The 19,485-nt window shown below is 34.2% G+C and overlaps 3 protein-coding genes across 3 annotated transcripts; 1 reads left to right on the forward strand and 2 right to left on the reverse strand.

Annotated features, from left to right (window-relative positions):
• The first annotated feature begins 174 nt into the window (after positions 1-174).
• On the forward strand, positions 175-5,218 carry LOC106389572. Its single transcript, XM_013829865.3, has 6 exons — positions 175-611; positions 837-1,159; positions 1,241-1,337; positions 1,427-1,544; positions 2,070-4,440; positions 4,537-5,218. Exons 2-6 carry the CDS (start codon positions 976-978, stop codon positions 4,995-4,997), a joined length of 3,231 nt encoding a protein of 1,076 aa, XP_013685319.2. The 5' UTR covers positions 175-611; positions 837-975; the 3' UTR covers positions 4,998-5,218.
• A 3,555-nt stretch (positions 5,219-8,773) lies between these two features.
• Positions 8,774-13,148, reverse strand: LOC106389571 (probable pre-mRNA-splicing factor ATP-dependent RNA helicase DEAH4). Its single transcript, XM_013829864.3, has 15 exons — positions 12,661-13,148; positions 12,481-12,585; positions 12,180-12,397; positions 12,045-12,097; positions 11,832-11,948; positions 11,649-11,740; positions 11,211-11,297; positions 10,726-10,940; positions 10,532-10,624; positions 10,314-10,437; positions 10,069-10,219; positions 9,714-9,783; positions 9,423-9,583; positions 9,131-9,306; positions 8,774-9,025 (listed from the first exon to the last, which is right to left on the reverse strand). Exons 1-15 carry the CDS (start codon positions 12,951-12,953, stop codon positions 8,866-8,868), a joined length of 2,115 nt encoding a protein of 704 aa, XP_013685318.2. The 5' UTR covers positions 12,954-13,148; the 3' UTR covers positions 8,774-8,865.
• Positions 13,149-15,046: 1,898 nt separating this feature from the next.
• LOC106389569 (U-box domain-containing protein 45-like) lies at positions 15,047-19,264 on the reverse strand. Its single transcript, XM_048750888.1, has 6 exons — positions 18,883-19,264; positions 18,447-18,548; positions 17,986-18,171; positions 17,799-17,906; positions 16,473-17,617; positions 15,047-16,024 (listed from the first exon to the last, which is right to left on the reverse strand). The coding sequence occupies exons 2-6, from the start codon at positions 18,495-18,497 to the stop codon at positions 15,214-15,216; spliced, it is 2,301 nt and encodes a 766-aa protein (XP_048606845.1). The 5' UTR covers positions 18,498-18,548; positions 18,883-19,264; the 3' UTR covers positions 15,047-15,213.
• Positions 19,265-19,485: the final 221 nt, after the last annotated feature.

The following is a 19,485-nucleotide window of genomic DNA, read 5'->3' on the forward strand; positions in this document are numbered from 1 at the left end:
AATGTTGAATTATTAGAGTTGATCAGAGAATAATCATGAAAGTAAATATGATAATTAAAATAATTGGGGGTTCTTTTTGGACATTTTGTACGATTTAGGAAACTTACCAAGTTTGGGGGGTTTTAGAGTAAATGTCGTATAAAAAAAAAAGAAAAAAGGGAGAGTTATCAGAATGAGCTCTTTCGTCTGCATCCAAGTCTCTTTGACTCTGCCTTTATTCAGAGCTTCCTTCGGTCACCGTTCCCTTGAAATTAATTACGATCACATTAACTCACAAAACTACCAAAATGCTTTGAGAAAAGACAACTCTGAAGATTCACAGAGAGAGAGAGAAGAGAAAAGAAGACAGCTTTGAGTTGCGGTTGCAAAGCAGCAAATCTGACAGTTTGCAGAATCAAAAGAGAGAGCAAGGAATCGAAGATTTGCTTCTTCTTCTTCTTCAACAGCAAGCAAACTAAATGCTCATAGAAAGTTAGCATTTTCAAGGAGAGAGAGTTGGGTTTTGATCTTTTGATCTGTAACGGAACTAGCTTCAGACTTTTGAGGTCCTGGGTTTGATCCTTAAAGCTGAGATCTTTCTTTTCCTTGAGGAGGGTTCTGCTTAATCTTTGGTAAGTTTCAAGCTTTCTGCAAATTGTAGAATCTGGCGAGCTCCAATTGCAGTTAGAGCAAGTTTACTGGGTTTCTATTCTAGAACAATCTTACTCTGTTTAGTTCACAATTGTAATTTAAAAAAAAAAAAGTTCGAGTCTTTAGGTCATGCTGCTGAGCTTTGTGTTAAGATTTGACTTTTCTGTTCTTATTTACAGCGACCAATGACTATTGATTCTTTTCAGGTGGTTCAGTTTTAAGACCGTTGAGAGCTTGAGAGATTCATATGTGATCACAAGAGACAGCTGGCTGCTCTTATAGGCCATAAGTGAGTTGACGTCTACTGGGTCAGCGTGCAGTCTTGAGTAGGTAGGAAAGTTAAAGATGCCTCCTTCGCCGGCATTGAGATGCTCTCCTGGCAAGGAACATAGACGAGGACACAGCATTGAATATGGAACACTGTTCAGAGACAAAGACGAAGAAGATCTTGCCTTGTTTAGTGAGTTGCAAGAGAAAGAAAGAGACGATTTCTTGCTTCAGTCATCTGATGATCTCGAAGATGCATTTTGTAAGTTTATGGTTTCTCTCTCACCAAGATCCTTTAATTGTTTCCTTCTAATTTTGGAACGTTTATCTTCTTCTTCTTCAGCTACAAAACTGAAGCACTTTTCGGAGTTTACCATTCCTATTCAAGGAGAGAGTTGCAGATTGCTGAGTGCAGAAGAAGATAAGAACGACTATGATTGGTAGCTTTTCATATCTAACTTTTGCATCTTTTTTTTTTATTTTTCAAACTCTTTTGTCTTACAAAGGTTACTGTATAATTAAATGAAAGGTTGTTGACGCCTCCAGACACACCACTTTTTCCTTCGTTGGATGATGAACCGCAAGCAGCTAGTGTTGGAACAAGAGGGAGACCCCAGAGTCAGACTTCTTTATCTAGATCTTCAACGGTATTCATCTTATACCAAGGTTTTAAAATTGTTCTAGGTGGCGTCTAGGCCGCAAATTGGTTTTAGCTGAAATAGTTTTCTTAAAATCCGATTTATATTACTCAAATCAGTTTAAACCATTTTTAATCGGTTTAAACCGTTCTAAATCAGTTTAAGCCGATCTAAATTAGTCTAAATCTGTTAAATAAACTAATAATGTTAGTACAAATCACAATTTTTTCTATTTTCTTTTGTTTTGTATATCTAATTTGATAATTCACCAAAATAATTTTATAATTAAATCCAAATACTAAAATTTGTTAGATAAATGTAAAATATAAAAAAAAATAAATAAATAGTTCATTAACGTCTAGGCAGAGTCCAAATAATCCGTCTAGTCGTTAGTCCTCTATAAAGCAACTAGTTACCCCCAAATAAATTGTCTAGTCGTTAGTCCTAGCCAAACATTAATCTATACTGTATTAAATGTTAACCCTGATGGTGTCACTGTGCTGAATATGCATTTATATGTATATGTATGTGTAGATGGAAAAGAGACGCCGTAGTAGTAAGGGCAGTCCAAGCCCAAACCGCTTAAGCACATCACCTCGAGCTGACACTATGCAACAGCAGATAAGGGGAAGGCCATCTTCAGGACGCCATCCTAGTCCAGCGTCTGGTCAACGATCAGTTACCCCAGTTAGAAGGATCTCGCCTTCTCCAGGGAAACCTGCATCAAGATCTTCAACCCCAACTTCACGAAGGATGAGCACTGGGTCAACCACCACGGTGGCACCACCAGCTGGCAGGGGCACTTCTCCTGTTAGATCAAGTCGAGGCAACTCTGCTTCACCCAAAATAAAAGTGTGGCAGTCAAACATTCCTGGTTTCTCATTGGATGCGCCACCTAATCTCCGAACTTCTTTGGGCGATCGACCTGCATCCTATATTAGAGGCTCCTCACCAGCGTCAACACGCAGCAGACAGTCTGTTTCTCCGAGTGCGTCAAGAAGTGTTAGTTCATCTCACAGTCATGAGGATCTTCATCACCCTATACAGTCTATTCCTGTAGGTAGCTCAGAACGTGCGGTTTCAAAGAGAGCTAGCCTCTCTCCGAATAGTAGAACTTCGAGATCTTCGAAATTGCAGTCACCTGGCTCAGCACCGAGAAGGCCGTTTGAGTCTGCTCTTCGTCAGATGGATCATCCTAAAAGCCATCATAGCATGTTTAGGCCTCTTGCTTCTAGCCTTCCTAGCACTGGCATCTATTCTGGGAAAAGTAGCTCGTCTTCTTACCATCACCTAATGTTAAGACATTCATCTGCGACAGTGGGGAGCAATTCAAGCTCTAGCCAAGTTATAGGGTTCATGCCAGATACTAAAAGGAGCGATTCTGTTGCCCAATCTGAAGTTGAAAAATTGGCTTATCCGGATAAACATGGAGATGTTATGGATGTATTGAATGAAGGTAGTAGACATGAGAGTCATGAGAGTTCTCAGAGTGATATGGATCAAGGTTATGCTGTTGAATGCGAGTCTAGTGTGAATGAGGAGGTCAACCATATAGGCAATGACTTTTTGGAAGGGGCCGATCTTGAAACTATGGAGGTTTGTGGTACATGTGGTTCACACTATCGTGCCACTGAAGCTACTAGAAGCGAGATAAATATTTGTCCAGATTGCAGGGAAGAACATAGTTTCGTGAAAACAGATTCCCCTGGGACAACAAGAGCTATTGATGAAAATTCACATTCTCAGGAGAAATTTGATGAAAAAGAGTCTTTTGTTGAGAAACTTCCTGCAATAAATGTGGTAGATTCGCTGCCTGTTGCTATGGTTGAGATTGAGCAGTGTGATGATTCCTATGAGCAAGGAGAAAATCATTTGCAAGAGAGCTCTATTTTCAGGGCTTTAGGAGAGCAAGATGATGAAAATGAGTCTTCCACTGGCTGTGGTCTATTAAGTACAGAGACAAAAGATACTCAAACTCAGCTTTCTGAGAAGGATCATGATGTGAAGATTGGTTCTTCAGAAGGTAGGAGGGGAGTTCGTTTGCTTATAAAGAGATCGGTGAGTATGAAGTCACCAATCACTCAAGCTAGTAACTCCAGTGGTTTTACCAGATCGTATGATGGCTTTTCTTATTTGAGAGATAAGAGTATGAGTCTTAGAAGCTCCACAGAAACTACTTCTGCATCTTCATCTTGGGATTGTGGTTCCTCTATAAGAAAAGGAAGTCATGTAAGACATCAAAGCGGGAGTACACTTGACATGGAGACTCATAGGTATGATACCAACTCCAAGTTCCTGAGCAGCATGTCAAGCCACGCCTGTCAGGCTCTGAATGTTGTGCCAGCAGACAGTTTTGAAGTATGTGCTGCCCAAATGACATGTACCAACGATAAAACTCATCAAGAATCTCATTATGAACTCAAAGATTCGAAATGTACTGAAACCAATGTGATGAATGGATCAATTGGTCTTTCCACCAATGGAGTCGTTGTCCTAGCAGAGCATGATCCAGTGATAGCTGAGAATGTATTTTGTGAAAATGGAGATGATGTAGACAATACTGTGATGAGCAAAGTGGAGATAAGCGAATCACCGGCGCATGTAAGGAACACATCTGAAGTAGGAGCATCAACTCTCATTGATGACTGCTCTCTCTATGATCACTCTAAGCTACAAGAAAAGGATGTGATTGAAACTCATCACCACGGTTCGTTCACCACGTCATCCTCAGAAATAGAGCCGGAGAGTTGTGAACCCGAAACACCTGGTTTAGGAGTTCATGATAAAATTCCAGAGTCAGAATGCAACGTAAATGCAGTGGATGATGACTGCTCAGAGAAGAGTATGGCACATGCTTCTGTGGATCACCACAACTCCTTGGCTCCTCCTGTAAACGAAATTTCAGGTATTGGCATCTCGCCTTGCTTTTAATAATGTTTTGTTACATGTATTTTCCTTAAAACCTTGTGGAGTTTTAGACATGGTTGCTTGCTCTCTGCAGATGAGTCAACAGTACTTGTGGAGTGTCCAGGCCAAAAAGAGCCCAAGAGCCTCACGCTCGAAGAAGCCACTGATGCAATACTGTTCTGCAGCTCCATTGTTCACGACCTAGTTTACCAAGCTGCATCAATAGCAATGGACAAAGCAAGGGATGTGGCGGCAACTGAAGAAGAAGAAGTATTGCGTCCAACAGTGACAGTTCTTGGAAAGTCGGATGCTAACAGGAGTAGTTACACAAGCGGTGGTGGAACAAAGACGAAGAAACAGAGTTCCAAAGGGGCCAAAGCGAGTAGGAAGCAAACGGAAACAGAGGAGAACATAGAGGTACATATAGAGAATGATGAGAATGCAGGGGAAACTGCAAGGATGATAGGTAACGTTGGAGTTCCTCCTAGTAATAAAGCAGATAATTTGAAACCTCCTCCTAAGCTGGAGAATAAATGCAATTGCTCTATTATGTGATTTTTTTTTTTTTGTTTTTTACTAGTAAAGTTTTTAGTGATGTTTGTTCATAATGTTTGTAGTTGGTTGTGTTGTTGTTTGGGTATTTACGTTTGTTGCAGCTAATTTGTGAGAGGAAAGCACACGATTTCGGTTGCCTATTACTAATGGTGGCATGAATTGTAAAGTTTTTATTTACTTTGGTATGATTTGATTATTATCTTATTATTTAAAGTTTGGTTCTTCAAAGTTGCTAATTAACATGATCGCGACACATAACAATTATATATTTAAGATTGTGACATGTGTTAATTTATCTCATAATTAAAAATAGATATACTAAGATATTAACAAAAAGGAATTTTATCAAAAATCTTATTATATATATTATTTAATAGTAATTTTTTTTTTAAAATCATAATCAAAAGATAATTGGAAAAGATTATTTGATAATAATTCTCCTTCTAATATTGCAACATGTGTTTAAATATATAAAAGATTAAAAATATATATAAGAACGAATTTTGAAAAAACTACTTTTAAAAATTATTTACTAGTAAAAACGATTTCTTAAAAATATTTAGTAGTAATTTTTTTAGAAATTTTCCTTTTTCAAAATCCTAAAAAATAGATTTGAAAACAATTTATTTAATATAATTTTTATTTTCTAAACTTTTAATGAAAATATAATTATAAAATATTATATTGAGCTTGGTTCTTCAAAATTGGTAATTAACATGATTATGACACACGGTAGTTATATATTTAAAAAGTGATATATGTTAAACTATATCACAATCAAAAATATGTATACTAAAATAATAAAAACGAGTTTTCTTAAAAATCAATTATAAATACTATTTAAAAGTCTTATTATTATTACTTTTATTATTATTATTGTTATTATTATTTTTCATTACAATGTTTGTTTTAAAAGATAGTAAAGATAGCTTATTATAAAAGATTAACATTCACTTTTAAGAAAAAAATATTTTAAAAAAAGGAATTGTAAAATCCTACAAGTACAATAAATTATTAATATGAAGAAAAACTAACTTTAAAATAATTAATATTACTTTTTTAAAAGCATAATTAAAAGAAAATTGTAAAAGTACTCTTATTATTTTCTTATAAGCAAATAACTTTCCTTTTTAATAGATAATTGTATGTTAAACAATTATGACAAAAAATAACTATAAATATTTCACATCTATATTTAGGTTTAAGTTTCCACATATTATTTTTACGAAACACAATAGTATTTACATGAAAAATATTACTTACTATTATCCTTATTACATCTTATGATGCTAGCATAACTTTTAATTTTGTTGTTATTATCGTACATGGGTATCTGTGCATATGATAAATATGTGTGTGAATGTATAAGATAAAATATATAAATAATTAAACAGTATTTTTCTATTAAAAATAAAATAGTTGTATAAAAATTTAAAAGAAATAAAATAATTAATTTCCTTTTTAAAAGTCTAAATAAAATAAAAAAGTGAATTTAATCTTATTTTTATTATAATTAACTAATTTTACTTTTTAATAATTTTGTGTTAAAAAATATAAATCAAAATTAACTTCAAATATTTCATGTGATAAGATTATGATAAGTGTCAATTAAAAAATTAGATTGTGAGCGTGTCAGTAAACCTCCATTATGTGAAAATAACTTCTTCTTTTCCTAAAATCTTAAATAAAAGAAATTTCTAAAAGAAATTTTTTTTCTAATCTTAACCAATTAAGAATTTTTTTTTTTAATTGTGACTAGAGAGAATTGTAAAATTTTATTTAATAGTAATTTTTATTTCAAAGATTTAATGATAAACATGATACTAACAATTATTCAATAAACAAGAAAATTTGTAAAAATATTAATGATATTGAATTTTTTTTTTTTGAAAATTGCAACTTTTAAATATAGTTAATATTAACTGAAAATAGGGAAATTGCCACAAATACCACATTCATAGTACCACTTTTCATGTTTACACTAACCACTTTTACCCTCACTTTTAATGAAGGGTAAAATATAATTATACCCTTAGGGTTAACTAATCTAGACTTAGGGTTTAGAGTTGAGGGGTGGGGTAGGGTTTTTGGAATGTGAAATTTATGATTCTAATAAATATATAAATACTTAAAAATATAAAAAAAAATAGTTTCAAACATAATTTTCGTTTTTCAAAAAGAAATTTGAAAAAAATTAAAAAAAAAATTCGAAAAAAAAAATTTGAAAAAAAAGTTTTATAAAAAAATTCGAATTTGAAAAAGTATATTTCGAAAAATAAAAAAAAAATTAATTTTTTTTTATTTTTTATTTTTTATTTTTTATTTTTTATTTTTTATTTTTTATTTTTTATTTGTTATTTTTTATTTTTTATTTTTTATTTTTTATTTTTATTTTTTATTTTTATTTTTTTTTTTTTTTTTTTTTTTTTATTTTTTATTTTTTATTTTTTATTTTTTATTTTTTATTTTTTATTTTTTATTTTTTTTTTTTATTTTTTATTTTTTTTTTTTTTTTTTTTTTTTTTTTTTTTTTTATTTAAATAATACTTTATTATATATATAAATAACAAGGACATAAGAGTCTTTTGTCACTTAATGAATAAGGTATTTTTGAAAATGTCTCATTAGTGAGGGTAAAAATGAAAAGTGGTAGCATGAAAGTGGTAAACATGTAATTTTCCCCTGAAAATAGTTATTTGATAGAATTGTTTTTTTTTAAATCCTAGACAAAATATAATAGTAAAAGATTATGCAATATTAATTTCCTTTTTTAAAATCCTACAAAACTGTAAAAGAATATTGATATTTGTTTTCCTTTTTTATAAAAAAAAATCCTAAACAAAAAAAATTTGTATAATATTTTTTTAAGTCCTAGCCAAAAAATAATTGTAAAAATTTATTTGATATTATTTTTAAGAGAGTGTTTGATGATGAACGTGATACTAAAATTATTTAATTAACAAAAGAAGTGTAAAATTAGTATTGATACGAATTGTAAAATAGCAATTTTAAAATATTTATTAATAACTAAAAAAAATTATTTGATAGCAATATAGTTTTTTATGAAGTTCTAAATAAAAGATAATTGTAATAGGTTATATGACAGGAATGTACCTTTTCTAAAATCTTAAACAAAATTGTAAAAGAGTATTTAATATTTTTTCTTATTTTTTAATTGTAAAGAAAAAGAAGATTTATAAAATATAATGTTTTATTTTTTAAAAAATCCTAGCAAAATAAAATTTTAAAGACTTATTTAATAAAACATTAAATTAATACATAAGAACATGTATAATATTGTCATTGATTCAATTGGTGCATTTAACTTTCATTTCGTTTTTACTTTTCATTTCTTATTTCAGATTGTATTCAGTTTAAATGTTTATATATAGTATTTTCTCTAATCCTTAGTATAAAGTTTTAACAACTCATCTATGGATCATGATTATAAAATACAAATATTAACTTGAACTTATGTGTGAAAATGTTTTAATTATAAAATAAATCTCAAACAACATATGCAAAAAAACAATCATAATACTATAATAAAATGATTTATTATTTTATGGTTCTTATTAAATTAAAACATCAAACAAAAACCAGTTACAACGCAACGGGCTCATATCTTGTGAGTAATGAACTCTTCTTTTCTATTCAATTTGGTTGTTTTGCCTTCTATTCAATTTAGATGTCAAATTATCATTCTATATTGAACTGCCGTTATTATAAAAAGCAGCCCAATCAATTGTGAAGCATAATTTCTTGGAAGACAAAAAAAAAGTAAACTCTTCTTTTCTTAAAATTTTTAAAAAATTGAGCTAAGTCAAAGATTTTAAATTCTGATTGAGGTTCTGTTTACAGCAACTATTTATTTCTGTCCTTTACGAGCAAGAAAGCGTTCTCTGGCTGCTTCAATTCTACTCTCGACATTTTCAGAAACTGTAGGTGTTTCTGCAGTGTTGGTGTTCGTAGACAACTCCGTGCTCTTCTTCTCTCCAGGTTCCTTGAAAGAGTTATCAGGTCCACCACTACATATAACAGCAGAAGAGACCAATCAATTACTCAATCCAAACAAAAAGGGAAAGAAAGCTGGAACAAGACTGGAATGAAGAATTATAAATGTTTGTTTTTACCTCAGTTTTCTGACATTTAATTTCTCAATCTTTCTTTTGATGGGAGCCACCCATGACATTTCAACTGAACAAACATTGCGCATGAATGGTCGTGTGGTGGATATCAGTTCGTGGTACACTACATAATTTGGCAACATTCCATCCTGGTCGGTACTCAGCACTGATGCTGGATGCACCTGGAATCAACCCCCCAAAAAAAAGAGTTTACAATCTCGTCTCCTATAGATCTCAGTTGATGATGATTAATATAAGGAATAACAATGTCACGGAACAATTATAAATCAGTTAATACCTGGACTAGCTGGGGCTTGAAGGTAAGAGTTCGGAATCCATTATGACGAAGCATTCTCTCAGCAACTTGGTTTGCATTCCCCACACACAGAGCTTTCCTCAACTTCCTGTACTCCTCTCGGCTTGAGCTCTTCCTCCCACGTGCTCCAACTTCCAATCGATCTAGTTTGTCAAGAAGATCAATTAGTTTTAGTGACAGTTAGTTATATATGTAAAAGCTTGGTTGAAACCTTGGGAGAGAGTAAAAGACTAATTCTTCCATTGGAACTTGTTGACATGAAACTGTACTAACCTTTGGATATTTTCTGCATAATCTGACATAATTGTCGTCTAACATCTCTGACAAACACCATCCCTCGCACCTGCAATTTTTTTTTTTTCACAAAAAGTTAATGGCATAGAGGAACCTTTGAAGTAACTTTAACAAAAGGGGTTTATCTAAACAAAGGCATTAGATTCCAGAAACACTCGTGACTGAAAAGGATAAAACTGTATGATCAGAAGAACATGATATCCCAACGGAGAACATAATATATTTAACTTCCTTCTAAAGTACGGCATTTGGTGATTATGCATAATTTTGATGCCACCATGCTTTTAACGTGGATACTTGAAAATAGATAAGAAAGAAGACTGGAGTAATCTACCTGCAGGTCATTTTCTTTGCACCATCGAATATCATAATTATTACTGTCCCAACATTCAAAAATCTGTAGTAGTTGAATGTGGTCACCAAATCCGGATCCATCAGGAAGATTAGATTCTTCATCACGCTTTCTCTTCTTTTCATTTGGTTTACTGTCACACAAGCACAAACAATAACGAGACGAGTTGATGCATCTGCTGAACATTTCATAATCTGACTCAGGTAATTGTATATCACAAAACTAACCTCCTACCAGGAAGTAGAGTAGTCTCTGCTGACAACATAGCAACGACTGTTAGAGCTTGAGATAAGCAACCACTTTCATTTGCTTCTATCAATGTCCTTGACAATGATGGCTCTAGTGGAAGCTCTGTTGAACCACAAATATGCTCAGTTTGAGATTAAAAGAAAACCAAAAAAAAAGAGAAAACTGAAAAACAATGGAAAAAATGTGCTAAACATACCTGACATCGTCCTTCCAATATTTGTTATTGCTCCATTCTCATCAATTGCATCAATGAGATACAACTGCTTCAATGCATCTTCGAGTGACTCCGCTGCATATTATAGGTAAGGAGGTTTCATAAGATATCTCGAATTTGTAGAACATAAAATTGAACTTTTGAAGCATCTAACCCCGATAGAAATTGGTACTTACATGATGGAGCGTCAAGAAAATCGAACTTGAGAATGTCAATATCAGGAAGATCCAACGATTTCAAGTAAAGAACACTTCCAGCAAGGGAAGTTCGTTGTATTTCAGGAATCGTTGCATCAAGGAGATCATCCCTGTAGACTGCCAAGGGGTATAATCGGTAACATTTCCCAGGTCTAGTTCTACCAGCACGTCCAGCACGTTGGTTAGCTTGAACTCTGTGGAACACCACAGTTAAATAGATTTAAAAAGAAGTGCAATAAGCATACAGGATCTTGAAGCAAGAAACCACTGTTATTCCTGAGTAAGCATAAGTTATAACTCATCGGGTCCTATCTAAACACTATCAGTAGATATTTGGTTGGTTTTAAATATCATGCGACATCAACTGGTTCATTCTATGCACCAATAGATTAATCCAAGTTCAATATTATCTACTAATTTAATGAGATGAACCACGATTTATGAAACAAAACTCTTTTGCTTACTTGCTGATTTGAGTAACATCAAGAGAATACATTCCACTTGATGGGTTATATTGTCTTTGCTTCACATACCCCGAATCAATAACATACCTGTCATAGAAAAAATAGGTGTCTGAAAATGCTATCGGTCTCCACATTCAAAACATAATCTGAAAATTTGCTTAAAATGTACACAAAAAAACATGATGCAATCCTAATACGACATTTTTTGGGTAGCAGTAACAGAAGCATCAGACCAAACAAGCAGATTCAAGAACGCAGTGGAAAGTATTCTCATACTAACTACATTTTCCATATACAAAATATTTAATATTTCCTGGACTAGACTTAACAACGTCGTGATGTAAATATCATTATGTTATGCCGTAAATGGAAAACGGTAGGTATCACCGTATCAGACGTGAAAACCAAAAATATAATTAAAAGGTTCAGGTTTCTTACACAACTCCGTCCACAGTAAGGGAAGTTTCAGCAATATTTGTAGCAACAATAAACCTCCGGCAGTTTGGAGGAGGTGGACTAAACACACGAACCTGCAGAAACGGTGAATTGTCAATAAAAATTACAAAACCTTTTAGACCAACAGAGATCTTGATTGCAGAAACAAAATCCAGAAACCGTTACCTGCATCTCAGGTGGCAGAGATCCATGAAGAGGATAAATAATAGCATCCATACATGATCCCTCTGCTAAGCTTCTCACTTTTTCCTCCAGCTTTGATACTAATTTTTCTATATCATCCTATTTAAAGCACCATACGATACGGATAAGAAACACAACAATCTAGTAGGTTCTGCCAAGTTTCAATGAACAAGAGGATCAACAAATGAAACACACCTGTCCAGTCATAAAGATCAAGATATCACCTTCTGGCTCACGAACATGTATATCTGCAAGTAAACAACAAGGTTGCAAGATTAAACCAAATCATATTAATCAAAACAGAAACCCACTCGACGGTGAGAACATTACCAATAGCTACTTTGAGAGACGACTCAATATAACTGCCGGGACGCTCTTTGCTGTACAATATCTCCACAGGGTATAACTTCCCAGGTACATTAAGCACAGGGCATCCCGAAAAGAATCGAGAAACCTTTTCGCCGTCAAGCGTTGCAGAGGTTATAAGGACTTTGAAGTTAGACGAACGGATTCTAACCAAACGCTTCATTAGACCCAACAGAATATCCCTGAAAAAAAACAAAAAGGAACCAAGTTAATAAGATATAAGCAAAATGATTACAGAATAATCAATCATATAAAAAGTCTTTACGTGTTTAAACTCCTCTCGTGAGCTTCATCTAATATAATCACAGAGTAATCATCAAGCATTGGATTGGAGAGGCTCTCACGGAGTAAAACTCCATCTGTGAGGTACCTACGAGCAACAATCCCACAATGAGGTGGCAAATCAAAGACATAACTACACAACTGAACATATGATTCCAATTACTTGATGCGTGTTTTGCTCGATGTTCTGTCTTCGAAACGTATAGCGTAACCAACGTCTTCTCCTAGGTTTACATCAAGCTCCTGCGCCACTCGCCTGGCGACGGAAACGGCGGCGACACGACGGGGCTGAGTGACGGCGATGACGCCGGACTTAGTGTAGCCGTGTCGATGGAGGATCTGAGAGAGCTGAGTGCTCTTTCCGGAACCGGTTTCTCCGATGATGACCACGACGGGGTTGTTCTCAACTGTTTCCACGATCTTCTCTTCGAATTGAAGGATCGGGAGATTCGCCATATCGCAGAGAAACACTCACGGAAGCTTCAGGAATCAGATAAAACGAAGCTGTAGCGGCTACTTCTGCTTAGGATCAGCCTGGAATCTAATTCAGTCTCCGGCGAACGAAGCAGTAGACCGAAACCCTAATCGCACTCCGGCGCCTCGAGAAATCTCGAATCAGCCAGCACAGTTTTTTTCCCTGAACCCTTTGAATCAATTTAAAATCTTACTGGATTCTAACCGTCCAGGTAACATTTCATTTATAAATATAAAATTTTATATTATTTTGTATATAATAATTTATGATAATATATTACTGTCATTTTAAAAATAACTTAATAGATAATATATAATTCTAAATATTAAAATTTAACATATGTTAACAATTTTATTTTTTGTAAAAATTATTACTTAATTTATAAATATTAATTATTTTAAAAAGTGAATGATATTTTAGTCTCTTTAAACGGTGAATGATAGTTTATTTATTTATCTTAATGAAAGTATTTTTCAAAATTTATTGGTTTACCAATTCAACATAATTTTAATATGTTTGCACAAAAAACATAATTTTAATATGTAATTCATTAATTACTTCTATTTTAATATAATGTAGAATATACTTATAAAATTAGCATATAATTTCATTATTTTGTTTATAATAAAAAAAATTAATTAAAATTAATTTATAATAATATTATACTACTAATTACGAAATTAATAAGTGCATTAATTAAAAAAATATTTAAAATTTTAAAAAGATTTTGTTAGATTTTTTTTCTCAACAGATTTTGTTATTCCTAAAACTAAAATTTAAATTTATAGTTAAAATGGATTTGTTATTAATATCTTTATAATTATTTAGAAATGTTATATACATTAAATAAATTAATGTAAACAATAAAAAAATTATTTGAATATATGGACCTAGACTTCTAGTATGATTATTTTGTACTAGATAAAAAAGGTATTTTTTTGTAATAGAGAAGATCAGTGAGATAAACAGACTCAGGGGAGCTTAGTGACACTCAAAGGTCAAGAGTCAAAACCCTCTTTCTCTTTTAGGGGCTCATGTTCTTATGTTTTTTGTGAATTTTAAAACTCCTCCTCTAAATTCAATAATTTAAAACTGCCAAAATATATTTACAGCAAATATTTGTCTCTACAATTTATTAAAATTGTTTTTTTTCGAAAATAAAGTTCATGCGGCTATTTTGTTGTTTTAATTTTAAAAAATAAATAAAACATAATTAAAAATTTTGTTAGTCGTGCATATAAATTAAAGATAAATATGTTTGTTACACTCCAACCAATCACCTCGTAATCTTTTTGATACGAAAAGAGAGCATCACTTCATTCCATATCATTTTTGGCTAAGTTTAAATGTAGTATATGTTCTTCTCAACTAGTATATGGTATTTGAGTCATCACCTTTCTTTTAATATTAACTCTACTTTTTGTGAGAAAAAACCCATCAAATAGTTTATTATCAAGATTTTTAAACCATCAAATAGTTTATTATATCAGGATTTTTAAACCTAGACTCAGCCACCAAACTAATTATTTCCAATTTTTAAGATTTCTCAAATATATTTCATTTAAAAATCCTAAAAGTGAGAGCTATTGCACGAAAGAGGCCAAAGCCACTAAGAAAAATTGAACTGGTTCCTAAATTGATTCTATGAAAAACCTTTTCTCATTATGGAACTGGGCCCTGCAACTTTTTGTAGTGTTTCATCTTTTCTGCTAAATAGAAAAAAAAAAAAAGAAACAACCAACGTCCCACATCGGCTATACTTCTGGTGTCGCAGGTGTATAAATAATAGAAACAATCAACAATACAGCAACAGTCAGTGGAAGAAGTGATTGGGCCATGGGCTTGTCAAAGCTCGGGCCCTGGAAAGTCGCCGGGCCACCGTTCCGCAGAGATGCGGCCTCGGTAACGAGTGAGTCTTGTGCTTGGAGAGACATATTCGGGCTGACACGTTTATGGAGCCTGTCTCTCAAGCCAAGATATTATGGCCAATTTAACAGTAATTCACTTCCCTAACGGGATTCAACAGAACGGGGCTTACTTCCACTGACAACAATCTTTTTGTATATTTAACAAATCTTCAAGTTACTTTTTAGTTTAACCAAAAAACTCCCACAGCAAATCCATACATAAGGCAAAAGTGTTGCCAAAAAAACTATACAAAGCATTTTTTGTGACCTCCAAGACTTTCAAAAAGAGATAATAAGTCTCTGAGGGAGAGAACAAGTACAAACTTTACACCGACTAACACTGGTAAACAGAGAAGCTCTTGCTTTTCCATAGAAAACTGAATGCTCTTCCCATTTTCTTTCTTGATGCTGACTTACACTGTGGTTTTGACTCTGTTACAGAGGCTGCAGCCACAGAGAATCCTCCCTCTTCCGGACAAACAACCTCTACATGCTCTTCCGTTGTTGTGTGATGGGTTTGATCCCTCTGCCTTAGCTCTCTGAACAGCGTCAGAAGCTTCTGCGCCCTCTCTCTTCCTCTTTGAGTCCCGTTCACGGAGATGGACACCAAAGAAGGTATCACCCCTTCTTGTAAAACCATCTGACTACACATCTCACTGTATTTGCATAATATCAAAAGCAAAGAAACCGCTTGTTCTTGCTCATTTGCTTCACCAGTGTCAAGTATGGTAGCCAGGTTGCTCACTAAGCCAGGTACCGAAACCATCTCCTCTTTACCCGCCTCGTTCAAAACAAGATTCAACAGTACAGCTAAGGACTTCTCCGTCCACCGTTGGTCATCGCTGACGGTGAGTGACTGAAGAGCGTTGACGATGTCAGCTGATAGAAGGCAGGGAATGTTGGGAGGGTAAGTGGAGAGGTGATAAAGAGCGTGAAGGGCATCGACTTTGCATTGTGTTTCGGTCTCTGTCCAAAGAAGATTCACCATGAAAGGAACTGCTAGACTCGAACCTATGACCGGCTTTGCATCTTCGAGACACGAGAGGTTTAGATAAAGTGCTGTCACTGAACCGTGGGAGTGTGGGTTACATAGCATCTCCTCCAGAAGTGGAATGATTCCTGATACTAACATCAACTCCTTGTTCCTGAAAAGTCCAACAAATCACACATGAGATCCTCCAACTTGCAAAATAAGAATAACCAATGTTCAAAAAATCGTTAGGCTATAACTAAACATATTATTCGGGGCTTAAGTGGGGGCTCTAGAAATTACTGGATTATTGGTTTATTTTTATATATTTTATATTTTATATTTATATTAGATATTTTAAATTTTTGAGTTTAATTATAAATTATTTTGATGAATTATAAAAAAAAATCAAACAAATTTGTTGAATTAAACTAATACTATTGCTTGACTCGACAGATTTAGACCAATTTAGACTGATTTTTTTAGAACGGTTTAACCTATGAAACGCATAAATCCAATTTAAAAAAATTGTTTCGGTTATGACCGATTTGCCGCCTTAGCGTACTAGACCGATTTATAGAACAAACTTTTGTCTGGACATCAGTCATAAGTTAAAGTCATACCTGTTGTTGTCCACAGCCAAGTTAAAGAGAGCCATAGCACCAACTTTCTGAGCTGAATCATTCTTTTCACTGAGAGCTGCTCCAAGAAAATGAAGCAAAGCTTCAACACACCCATTCTCCCCCATGAGAATCCTAGCCTCCTCATCATCCTTTAGCAACACTCTCATCTGCTCAACAACTCTACACTTCTTCCTCAAAGTATCCACTCCACTCAAAGTGGTTAGCAGATCAGTACACCGTTCAACAAGAGTAACTTCAGCTTCCTGGTATTCCAACTCACATGATTCCTCCTCTTTAATAGTCCCACTTTCTTCCGGAGGAACCACCTTCACATCCTTAAACTTACAAGAACCAACACTCTTCCCTGACTCGGACACAGACAACGCCAGCCTCCAGTAGTTAAGGTCTAGAGACTCAGGAGGTCCATCAGGGACCTGAACACCGTTCTGCTCACACCAACTCGATATCAGAGCCTTGACGCAATAGTTAGGAGTCAAGCATAGATGAGAAAGCTCCTGCTGAGTCTTGGGACATGTGTTGTGTCCATCGCTAAACCATTTCTCAATACATAATCTCTCATAAGTCTGTCCAGAGGCGATGATAACAGGATCATACATAAGCTGCAATGATATCGGACACCTTAACTCATCTGGAGGAACAGACATCTGCACAGATCTTCTATTGTTATTGCAAGGTCTGAAGTTGAAGGAGCTCAGTTTTGAGAGCTGTCTGTCGAAAGCACGGCCTGGAGGATCGTCTAGAGAGCCTTGAATGGTCGGTGAACAAGGCAACGAGTTGCTACCTTGTGAATCATTGTCATCCCAGATCTCGCTTCTGAATAGCTTTGAGTACTTTCTCATGAGATGTAAGAGGTAAGCCACGATTGATTCTTTCCTCTTGTCGTCTTCCATGCGTGCCCTCTCGATGAGTTTCTTGAGGCATCTTCGCTCACTTAGAGCTGCTCTTGAAGATGTGATGCCTAGTCTAGTAGCAGCTTGATGGAAAATCTCGAGCTCGTTGTTGTCAGATGAGCTCTCGAAGTTGCCTCCTTGTTGCAGCAGTCCAATGATTTGATCGCCAACTTCCTTCTCTGATGGATCGAGCGAGAACTGAGTGTTCTCTAGTTCCATTATAATCTCCAAAATCTGCAAAGAAAGATATGTATACAAATGTGAATAAAAGCATTAATTTTTTGTAATATTAGTTTCGTCTTAGCGATCACTCGAACCGGAGACCTCTGACACAAATGGTCAGGATCCTTTCCAGTTGAGCTAGTGATCTCTTGTTGAACTCTAGAGATATCACTACCAAGGAGAAGCAAACTACCTGAGAGCCAATGGACTGTTGGACTATGTCTTCAACACGCCTAAGGCTATCTATAAGAGAAGTTTTCGCCTTCTCGAATTTCAACACTACTGAATCTCCTGTTATAGCCTACATGTCAAAGGAGCTGGTTGGTTAGCCAGAAGAAGAACTTTGAAATGTTTTTTTTTAAGACATAAGAAAAACTTACCAAATATAGTTTACTAGATTCAGTGCAATGGCGTAGAATGTTCTTCACTTTTTCTAAAACCACGTGAAGTGAACACAAAGCTTGTATTCCAGATTTGCTTCTCGGCCGTGCAGCTTCGAGAGAGGGGAAAACAGACATGATCTTGCAGTAGATCACTGAAAGGGCGTTGCACATTTCTCCATGCAGCTGAAACAAGAATCTGTTAGCCACTCCTTAAACACTTACAGTCAAAGATAAAATATACTACAGTTATTATAAAATATACAAAACCACGGTTCTTTTTGTACATAAAAAAGGATCAATCAAACACATCAAGAACCAAAAAAGGCACAGACTGAATCAATGCAAGAAGATACAGAAATAATGAATCTTGTAATGTCTTAGTGGGAGATCTCAAAAAAAAAAAAACTATCAATAAACTTACCGGGAAGAAGAAAAAAAAAAGAGTCTGATTCAGATACCTTGGCATCACCAGGGGCAAAGAAACTTTCTTCAACTTCGTTAACATCCATTTTTTGCTGTATATATCTATGACAATAGTTCTGTCGGTTTAAAACTCAACACTGCAAGAAGAAGAAAGAACGAGAATCAGTGATTAGCGAAACCATTCTACAGAAAACAAAACCAAGTCAGTGTTGTGTCCAGAAAAAAAAAACAATTTAGAAGTAATTAAGAAACAGGGCCAAGAAGATAAAAAAGAAAAAAAAGACAAGGAAGACACAAAACAAATCTGGTTAATTGAGAAAGAACATTCTTGGATGTCAAGTAACAGATGAAAGAAACAGCAACGAATCAGAACACACGAACAAGAATAAAAAAAAACAATCTGGTTAATTCCGCAGAAAAATAATCAGATGAGCATAAAAGAATCTGGTGAAAACAGAGGAGCATACATACCAAACATGAATCACCAATCTGCATCTGATAAAAATTAGGCAGAACAACGATGAGTCTGATCATAAACTAAACAGAGGTGATCAAAAGAAGAGCATCAAACATTAGTAGTATAATGATTTTAATTCTCCTTGAGATGCTGCTTCTGTGTAGTTTCTACGAACGGTCTGATTCGAAGTTTTCAAGACAGTTCTCTGTCGATCCCAGCGATTCAGAGAGGAGGAGCTTTTGGCTATGGCTAACACCACCGATTGAAAAGATTTTGAAGAAAAAAAAAGCTTAAAAATAAATATATTAATGGAAATAGAGAGGAGAAGTTATTCTGAAGTCAAAATAAAGCCAAACCTTGCGAGGATGCAAGTACACACAAAGAGATTTGTTTTCTATTACTTCCAAGTAATACTGTAATAGTATTATTTTAGTTATAAAGATGGTAAATCTCAAAAATTGCACCTTTTTAAGTTTATATCACAAAAATAGCACTCAAAAACTGAAATGACCAAAATAGCACATTTCTAAGTTTATCCTTTGAAAATTTTATTTTTTTTTATTTTTCAAAATTTGAAATCTTATCCCCAGAACCTCATTTTTCAACTCTAAACCCTA

This window comes from Brassica napus, chromosome C3, assembly GCF_020379485.1.
Source record: "Brassica napus cultivar Da-Ae chromosome C3, Da-Ae, whole genome shotgun sequence".
NCBI classification, from domain to species: Eukaryota; Viridiplantae; Streptophyta; class Magnoliopsida; order Brassicales; family Brassicaceae; genus Brassica; species Brassica napus.